Here is a 10,703-nt window from a genome sequence, read left to right as displayed (position 1 = left end):
CTTGTTATTTTATGGTGACTCGATTAAACAAATACTCATGTTATAAGTTGTTACATGCTTAAATTTGGACGGGAAAATATTAGTTAGTGCCTCAATATGAAGAGGCGAATTTCAATTAAACATTATAAAAGAAGAAAAAAATAGAAAAGCTAGAAAGAGAGAGGAAATAATGTAAAAGAAAAAATGTTTTTTTTTTTAAAAAATTATATGATGTTGCAATCTATATTGGATGAAATTTTTTGTAACGGATATAACATTTTAGTGTAAAATGAGTAATAGGAGAATAATTTAGAGACCACTTATGACCATAGGTATCAACTTGGGGAAAAAGGATATAACTTTATTACTAATTTGTGAGTTAAGTCATTTTTTCAAACTAGATTTAGCAGTTTGACTAAACGAGACATCAATTTGGGGAAAAAAGTAGTTTAGGTACTACTTATGATTAAAAAAAATTTAGGTACCAAGATGGGAAATGGAGTATGGCTTAGGTACAAATTTGTAAGTTAATTTTTATTTTTAAAATAAACTTAACAATTTGACTAATGCTAATACCAACTTAGAAAAAGAAAATTTTAAATATTGTTATAAAATAAAAAGATAGTATTGGTTTAAATTTTCTTTTATCGTAATAATTGGAATTTGTTTTATTTAGGAGTTAGGTGTTTGGATTATGTGACCGAAATTTTAGTTTTTGTTTGGTTGACTAGAAAGTGAAAGAACAAGAAGAAAATGTAAGGTCTTTTTTCGAGTTTGAGGTAAACGAGATTTTTTTTTTCTAATTTTGTCTCCTTTTTTACTTTTTTTTTTTAATTTTGCACAATATCTAGGTGAACAATAAATTTTTTTATGAGTCATTCTTACTACATCATCCATGCTCGTTATTGAATTGAGTAATTTGAATTTTTTATATTCTGTAATTGTTCTAAATAATTATATGATTAATTTGATGCAGGTATGTTTCATGATATGGATGAGGAAAATTTTCAAAGTTTTACTTATATAGAAAGGATAGAAATTGATAATACTAATTTGGAAGGACTTGTGGTGAATAGTGAACATGAGGCTTATAATTTGTAAATAGATTATGGCCATCGCATTGGTTTTAGCGTTCGAAAGGAAAAAGTAGGTATCTTTCTAGCACAAAAATTATTCACACTAAAGACTTTTATTATTCCAAACAAGGTTTTAAAGAATTTGAAGATGTTGCGGATACAAAAAAACATAACAACTTGGAAACAAGAATTGGATGTCTGGCAATGATTCGCTTTACAGTACAAGATGACCAATGGATAGTCACTCATTTTATTTTTGAGCATAATCATAAGTTAGCAACTCCTTTAAAAAGACATTTACTCAGGTCAGCTCGATCAGGTTCGGTCGCTAAAGCTAATGTCATTAATTCAATGGTTAGTGTTGGTATACGTCCTACAGATGTTTAGGGCCAGTTCTTTATTGCTTTTAAAAAGTACTTTTGAAAAGTGCTGTGGAAAAGTGTTTTTGAGAAGTGCTTTTGAAAAGTTTGGTTTAAAATTTGAGTGTTTAGCATTGCTGTCAAAAAGTACTTTTGAGAAATAAAATATCCATTTTAGACATGTTATTATCAAGTAACAAATATACATTTAAAAAATATTTAAATTAGTTAATATTATTATATTTTAGTAAGAATATAAAAAAAATTATTATAACTTGTTATTAATATTTTAATATATGAAATATAAATTTTAAATATTTTTAAGCAATAAATATTATTTTTTTATAAAATTTAATTAGAATATATAAACTATATTTTAAATATTTAAATATAACCATTAAATATTTGTAATTAGTATTTAAATTTTTTTTATTTTTAATTAATGATTTTAACACAATTGTAATTAAGCACTAAGAAAAAAAAGAAAAATACTATGTTATTGGAAGGGTGAAAAAGTAATTAAGCACCAAAAGTGCTTTTGGAGAGAGAAAAAGCTAAATTTTGTAGCTTCTCCTTTTCAGAAGTGCTTTTGAAAAGCACTTCTGAAAAGCTAAAAATTTCAACCAAAATCAGCTTGTTCTTCACAGCTTTTCTTTCAAAAGTGCTTTTGGAGTCAGAAGTGTTTTTTTTAAGCAATGAAGAACTGGCCCTTACTCTTACATGTCAAATAAAGTTGGTGGAACTAAAAATGTTAGATTTATAAAATGAGATTGTTATAATTACATTTACAAACAAAAGATGATGATGATTGAAGCTGGAGATGGTCAAAGTTTACTTAACCATTTCAAGGTTAAAGCAAGTGAAGATCCAATGTTTTTTTACACAGTTCAAGTGGATCAAGAAAATCGAATGACAAACTTTTTTTGGAGAGATGGTAGATCAAGAATTGATTATGATTGCTTCAGAGATGTTGTGGTTTTTTATACAACTTACCATACCAATAGATATAACCTAATATGTGCTTCCTTTGCGGGTATTAATCATCATCGACAAACAATAATGTTTGGGTGTACATTTTTGCGAGATGAGACTGCTGCTTCCTTTGCAATGGTTGTTCAAGTCTTTCTTGCAATCAATGGGTAGTCAATCACCAAAGACTATAATGACTGATCAGGATCATGCAATTAGCAAAGCAATAGGAGAAATCTTTCCTGATTCATGTCACAGATTATGTTTATGGCACATTTCTAAGAATGTGCCTTCACATCTTGGTAATCTTAATGGAAATGCTACTTTCCATGCTTTGTTTTATAAGTGCATACAAGGTTGTGAATCCGAAATAGAATTTGAGAATACTTGGGAAAAATGATAAATGATCATAATCTTCAAGATCATTCATGGTTGAAAGGTTTGTACAAATGTCGTGAAAAATAGAGTATTGCTTTTAGCATCGATATATTTTCTTCTCAAATTAAATCTTTTCAAAGGGTTGAGATTACAAATAATGTTTTGCATGGTATTTCTAAAGCCACTACTTCTCTTAGTAAGTTTTTTTGAATTCGAGAATTTAGTGGCAAGATGGCGTTCTTCCGAAGCTGAGAAGGATTTTCAGTGTAGAAATGGCTCAATCACCTGTGCAATTAAAAATTGTGGTATTTTGTCTCATGCATCGAAAGTTTATACTCATGAAATATACAAGTGCTTTGAGAAAGAATTTCTTGATGGTGTTCCATTAATATGGAGAGAAGTTGCTCAAAATGGTACAACTTATACTTTTGAAGTAATGATGGATGAAAAAAGTTCAAGAGTTCAAACAGTCCATTTTAACACAGCTACCATAGAGATTCATTGTACTTGCAAGAAGTTTGCGTTTTGTGGCTATCTTTGCTCTCATGCTTTACTGATTCTTAGTGTAAAAAATGTTAAGAAAATTTTTGATCGGTATATCTCTCGAAGATGGACTAAAGATGCTGAAAAAGACATGTATGGTGGTGATGTTGTTGAGTTTTCACAATAGTATAATACAGAGGCTGAAGTTGTATTTCGTAATCGTATGATCCAATTTGCTTATAATTTGATTATAAAAAGTCAAGAAAACGAAAAAACAAGAAAATTTTGTCAGAAGATTTTATATGAAGGTGACATGGAAGTTGAGAAAGAATTGACAAAGTTATGTGTCTCTAAGAATAATGAGCTCAAAGAGAATGAGACAAATGCAAGAGCAGTCATTCGATCTAGTAAGTATCTATATAATCAAGAATTTTAAATGATTTATGTTTTTCCTACGTTAAGTGATAATTGTTTTATTTTTTATTTAGAAAACGTGAAAAGGTCAATAATTGAAGAATTATCGAGCAATGATGACCATGTTGTAAAAGTGGGTGATAGTAAAACTTCTCCAATCTTAGATCCACCATGTGCTAAGCCGAAAGGGGTCTCTAATTCTAGACTTAAAGGTCACATTGAGAAAAGAAAATCAAAAGCATCCCAATTTCACAAACCCAGTAAGTAATTTGATTATAAAGTTACACTTTGTGGTAAATTTGTTTTTTTAATTATATTTATTTTAATAAATGTTATATTTTATATAGGAAAAAGAAAACAATCAACAATTAGAGAATTCTTAGATGTACTCATTGGCTCCACTCTAAGTTATGAAAATTTTGTAAGTATAAAATTAATTAGTCACATATTACATAGAAGTATTTCTATTGTTGTTATACATTATTAACTCTCTTTTTTTTGTCGGTATTATAGGTCATTCTTTCAATGATGATGCCAGTAAACAATATCTATGCATATCCATGTCAAAATCCAATGTAATTTTTCAACATGGTAACCACAACTGATAGTTATGTTATATCTATATTTTCTTAGAATGCCATATAAATAAAATTATTTGTTTTTCTTTTAAGACCCCAAGTAGCAGTTGGTGTTTAACTGGTTCAAATTTACATTATAATAGCATGCAACAAGCTACTGGTGTAATAGCTGCAAATTCGTGATAGGTATTCATTTTTTATTTTATTTGTAGGTATTTAGTATATTTGATTTTACATCAAATAGTCAAGTGAATTTTTTTCGTTAAACAACTCCTTTAAAATTTAGTTTTGTGAATTTAATTATTTTAATCAATTAATTATAGGAATCACTTATACGTAATCAGGGATATCCATATCCTAACCGTTAATCATAGGTTTATTTCATATTAGCGCTTATTCCTTTATCAATGACTTATATTTGTATATAATTTTTTTTTTTTGTATTTGTTCCAATGATGTAGGATAAAGCCTTGAATTGTCTTCTTGAAAGTTAGAAACATATATCATGGTGAAGTTATATTGTTACAACAAAGTCTAGATTTGGTGCTTAATGACAGTTGATATTAGACTAAATGTTTTTTGGCACTTCCTTATTTGAGGTTCTTTCATTAAGTGTTGAATTCTTTGGCTATGCTTTTTTGGTGTTCCATAATGAAATTTAAAATATTTTTTTGGTTTTACATTCTAATGTTAATTTCTTATATCATCTTATCAAGATTTTTTGCAATGAGTTATTTTCCCTTTTTTTTAACGTATAATTTCATTAATGAAATCACTACACCATTAAATCAATAGATAACAATTCTAGAATAATATTAGCTCAAGAGCATACAAAACAAAAATTAAAAGAAATAATTATAGAACATATTCAATTCATATACTTGTCAAATTTGTACACTTTCTTTAGCCAATCAAAGCCAAACTAGTTGAAAACAAAATGGTTAAACATTGTTGAATAATGCCATTGCTTCTAAACAATGTCTAGTCCAATGGTACAACTGATCTTATTCTAACTAGTGGTGCCATGGAAGTGGGACGCATACCGCCAAGGTTCGTTCTTTCGAACCTGGGTCTGGTTGAAAATGACGGAGCTCTTGTTCTCATTCTTCTTGGTAGGGTAGGCACTTTAGTTGATGTCGGCCTTTAAGTGTTCGGTCTCATGGAAGAAACAGGGCTCAACCATGCATGAAAAGGTACAATTATAGCTTAATCCACATCAAACAGTTGTGTATACTCGAAGATTTAACCCAGCTCTATGATTAGTCTCTTGAAGCAAATTCTTATAGACACCAGTTTTTGATCCCACAAAAGTTTTAATGGCAAGGCCATGCAGGGACTTACCTTCATAAATCAACAAGAGATTTCTAGAAGCTGATATAACATTCACAAGGGTGATAGAATCGCACATAACATCCATTACCTGCCTCATCCAATTAAATGTTGCTAAAGCTTCTCGAAAATGGCCATTATTTGTACAACCAACAATTATAGTGTTCCAACAGGCAATATCCTCTTCAGCAAAAATTTTGTCAAACAACATTAAAGCAGCTGATAAGGCCCCAAAATTAATGTACATGTGCATGAGGGAATTAACCATAAGAATATTGCTTGAAAGCCCTGCCTTTATCTCCAGGTAGTTAATTGATTTACCAAAATGACGGGAATCAGGGGAAATGCAAGGCAAAATAATAGCCAGGTCAGTTGAAAAACTCAACTGTAAACACTGATGGGTCAGTGTCTTAAATAAACTTTGAGCTTTTTTTGAATACCCATTCTGGCTGTAGCCAGAGATCATTACATTCCATGAGACTAAGTCTCTTTTGGGGATAGCATTAAATAAAAGCTCAGCCTTGACTATACAATTACATTTTGGGGATAACATTCAGAGGTGTTAAGAGACAAAATTATAAAAATTTCTCGTTACCTTACATTTTTTTTCCTGTTCTTTCACTTTCTAATCAACCAAACAGAGACTAAAATTTCGATCACATGATTCAAGCACCCAATTCCTAAATAAAACAAATTCAAGTAAAATGACAATATTTTTTCTTTTTCCTGTTGAAAACTTGAAAGTTAGATTCCTCCCTGGCTTTAGTGATAATTAACAAAAAAAAACAATTGTAAATTCTAAAATTTAGACAAATCAATACCAACATATGTTTCTAGTAAAAAAAAAACCCACCCTCAAGCTCTCAACAACAACAACAAAGGGAAAGAAAAAAAACCATTATTCTCCATTTCTCTGTTCATTATCATCCACTAGTCTTATTGTTCACTTATCTTTCAATCTCTCTTTTATCAAATGGCAAAAACCCAGAATGATAATCAACTCGCTATATAAAATGCAAAACCCCCATTGACAAAGAGAAAAGATTTGAGATACAAGAAGCTAGTCGCTCCCCACTGCATATATATTGACAGAAATTTCAAAATGGTTGCTCTTCACAATTTTACTTTTTTCCAATAAATAAATAAAAATTGTTATGAGCGAAAATAGGAACAAACCAGATAAAATAATCCCTCCATTTTTTTGCTCAGCCTGTAATCTTTCCATTGATGATGTTGAGAAAGAATGAAGCCATAAATCTTTTTTTTCCTAATAGTGAGCAGACGATAAAGATGGAAAAAATTGGGAAAATCACCAAAACCCTAACAGCACGTTTGGTTCGCTGTATTGGAATAGAGGCGTAACGGAATAGAGGTGTAATGAAATAGAGGTGTAATAGCAAATCAATTGTTTGATTGAATGTAATGGAATAGAGGCGTAATAGTATTCTTGTGTTTGGTTGAATGGAATAGAGGTGTAATAGCATAATGGAAAAAACTAAAATGACTAGAATACCCTTAGCATAAATTTGTTTTGGTAAATGATTATTGTTATTGTTATTTAAATTTTAATAAGATTATTAATATCAATAATAAATAATTTAATCATATTTAAACATAATTATTATTAAATATATTATAATTAAAATATATAATTTAATAAAATTCTTAATAATCAATATTCTTATATGAATTTACTCAAATCATAATATATGATACTATAAAATATAAATTAACATAATAATTATTAAATATATTATAATTAAAATATATAATTTAATAAAATTCTTAATAATCAATATTCTTATATGAATTTACTCAAATCATAATATATGATACTATAAAATATAAATTAACATAATTATTATTAAATATATTATAATTAAAATATATAATATAATAAATTCTTAATAATTAATATTCTTATATGAATTTACTCAAATCATAATATATGATACTATAAAATATAAATTAACATAATTATTATTAAATATATTATAATTAAAATATATAATTTAATAAAATTCTTAACAATTAATATTCTTATATGAATTTACTCAAATCATAATATATGATACTATAAAAGATAATTTGAAATAATTAATATTAAATATATTTTAATTAAAATATATGATTTAATAAAATTTAAAATAATTATAACTAATAAATTATCTAATATGAATTTGTATAATTTAAAATAATTATTATTACATATAATTTAATAATAATATATAATTTCATAAAATTCTTAATAATAAATTTTCTTATATGAATTTATACAATTTAAAATAATTAATATTAAATATAATTTAATAATGATATATAATTTCATAAAATTTTTAATAATAAAATGTTCTTATATGAATTTACTAAAATCAAAATATAACTTGAGAATTATATTCTGCATAAACATAACTAACTTATATTAAGAAAATGTTAGATGAAAATGAAATTCTACATCATAATCCATATGTTATATAGTTTTACAACATCAAAAAGTTTGAACATTGATTTTTAATGGTGAGAAAGAAATCTTCTGACCCATTCCAATCACGCAACAGAAGGTAAACTAAAGAAAACGATCATTTGAGTTGGATGATCTGAAATTTTGCTCAAAGCTTCATACCGCTGATCGTCAGTTAAACCTTCAATTTCCCATAAGATTGAATATAAATTTAAAGCTTTCTCTTCCATCTTTGGATATTCTTCTGACTTTTGCTGAACTACCACCTCGGAGGCAATACTCCTACTGATTTGATCGCCAACGGCCTTGATGTTTTTCGCCAATAAAGTGGCAGCCTCATCAAATGAAGAATACATATTATCACGAGCAATTAGCCATCCTATCGCATTCTCAATGCATATGTAGAATACCAATATCTCAATATCAATGCAACAAGTCTCCAATGGCATGAATGACATACGATGTAATACCCCTAACCCATATCCGTCGCCGGATTAGGATTAAGGAGTGATACTAAATATTGAAACATTACACTTAACAGAATGAACCAAATATCAAGCTGTATATAAATATGTGTCTTGAATATGTAAATATATATATTTAAGATCCTAATTTATTTCACCTAATTATCAAAAACAATTTATTCGCCAAAAATATAAGTAATTAACAATCCACACTAAGTATCAATCATGCTTTATTAATTAATAATTTTATATCATTCAAACATTTAAAACATTTTAAGAATTAACATTTATCATTACATATCATATGCCGAGCCAATATTAAAACTACTATTTGCATACATTTATTTCATTAATAAATGATTAACTATGTAACATACTACAGCCATAAAGAACCAACCCTGTTTTGGACAGCAATTATTCAACAAATTGGACAGCAATAATATGCTCAAAATGGACAGCATTATACATCAAATTAGACAGCTTAAATATACTCAAAATCGGATAGCATTATAAATTAAAATGGACAGCATCAATACACTCAAAATTGGACAGCATCATACATTAAAATGGACAGCATTAGTACATTCAAAATTGGACAGCATTATACATTAAAATGGACAGCATCAATATACTCAAAATGGACATCAAATTTGGCAGCTTTAAATTGCTTTAATTGAATAGCATTATACATCAAATTATAACACAAAAATGTACCTACTTTCTCACTACCGTTATGTGCTCATATGACCTTGACAACTTGCACCATATTATACACTATTAACCTTTAATTTTGTACCTAATTTACATGCTTAATATGCATACACTAAATCAAACCTGTACCACACAATCGGTCATCACATCTTTAAAAAGAAAATAATTATTGAACTTATATCTAAGCCAAAAATATACATTATCTAAATCTAATTAATAATGCACACGATACATAAGCATATACCCCAAATTGTCCATTAACTATATGTATCAAAATCAAATTCAAACAAAAAGAGATAAGCCATTTTCGCATGGCTTTTAATTACACTAACACATTGGTTTCAAAATCAACATTTTTAACTATGCTATACATGCCATATACTTGAAAACAATTTAGCAAAATACCAAAAGGAGACACCGATAGTGTGATGAACTTAGCTGACGATCCCCGAACACGTAGCGATCACCAAAATCTATACATCAAAACAATAATCCAACATATTGTAAGCTAATTTAGCTTAGTAAGTTACAAGCAAATAAACTCTACAATTTAACTTAACATCTAGAATAATATTTAACCAATTCATACTTCTAAATCATCTTACCTTTAGCTTACCATAGCATAATATAATTATTCACTTCATACTATGATTTAACAAAAATCAATATAATAACACAACTATAAGCATTTCTTCAAATTTAAGTACAAGGCCAAGTATATTATGCATTTTATTATCATAAAATATAATGAATCATCTTAAATAAATATGATTCCAATTATAATCACCACCTAGGTTTGATACTTACAAAAATTAATCTTGAATACCACCAAATAATTATTACTCACTTTGTTACTCATGATTTCTCGATAAGTCAAATACTCGATATTAATAATCTTTCGAAAATATTTAATAAGTACGCACACTTAGTGCTTAATAATCAAACTCGCACACTTAGTGCTTTACATTATACTCGCACACTTAGTGCATTTCAATTAAACTCGCACACTTAGTGCTAATCTCATTATCGTTTATTTTTATACTCGCACACTTAGTGTTGGAGGTCAACAACTCAATACGATATATTTCAAAAATCGTATCACTACATATATATCAATTCAATTCAACATAATTACATAGATGTTAAGATAATTTAAAACGACACAAATATGTATGCTTAATAACTTACCTCGGATATCGTCGACTAATAAATCGGCTACTCAACTACCTTTGATTTCCCCCGATCTAAATCTGATTTCTTGGTTTCTTGATCTAAACATATTCAAATAAATCTCATTTAAACACATTTTCATTCAATTTAGTCTAAGAACACATAAATGAGCAAATTACATTTTTACCCCTAATATTTCACATTTTCACAATTTAGTCCTTTTTGCTCAAAAGACAAGATACACAAAATTTGACTACACTCCTTAAGGGCCGAATATTCCTAGTGTCCATACAAACCCACACATTTCATTTATTTCACATTTTAGTCCCTCA

General features: G+C 27.9%; 1 protein-coding gene across 1 annotated transcript; it reads left to right on the top strand.

The window, feature by feature from the left end:
- The first annotated feature begins 1,878 nt into the window (after positions 1–1,878).
- LOC121225410 (uncharacterized) lies at positions 1,879–4,328 on the top strand. Its single transcript, XM_041109717.1, has 4 exons — positions 1,879–3,651; positions 3,733–3,918; positions 4,006–4,079; positions 4,172–4,328. The coding sequence occupies exons 1-4, from the start codon at positions 3,468–3,470 to the stop codon at positions 4,235–4,237; spliced, it is 510 nt and encodes a 169-aa protein (XP_040965651.1). The 5' UTR covers positions 1,879–3,467; the 3' UTR covers positions 4,238–4,328.
- The last annotated feature ends 6,375 nt before the right edge of the window (positions 4,329–10,703 follow it).

Source organism: Gossypium hirsutum, chromosome D13, assembly GCF_007990345.1.
Source record: "Gossypium hirsutum isolate 1008001.06 chromosome D13, Gossypium_hirsutum_v2.1, whole genome shotgun sequence".
NCBI classification, from domain to species: Eukaryota; Viridiplantae; Streptophyta; class Magnoliopsida; order Malvales; family Malvaceae; genus Gossypium; species Gossypium hirsutum.
The sequence above is the reverse complement of the archived record's forward strand: the minus strand, read 5'-3'. Positions and strand labels throughout refer to the sequence as shown.

What these genes read in the sequence shown, in the direction of transcription:
- LOC121225410 (XM_041109717.1), top strand. Translation starts at nt 3,468, where the DNA reads ATGATCCAATTTGCTTATAATTTGATTATAAAAAGTCAAGAAAACGAA. An exon ending in ATCCCAATTTCACAAACCCA is followed by an intron (nt 3,919 to 4,005) that starts GTAAGTAATTTG and finishes TATTTTATATAG; the next exon opens with GAAAAAGAAAACAATCAACA. An exon ending in CTCTAAGTTATGAAAATTTT is followed by an intron (nt 4,080 to 4,171) that starts GTAAGTATAAAA and finishes TCGGTATTATAG; the next exon opens with GTCATTCTTTCAATGATGAT.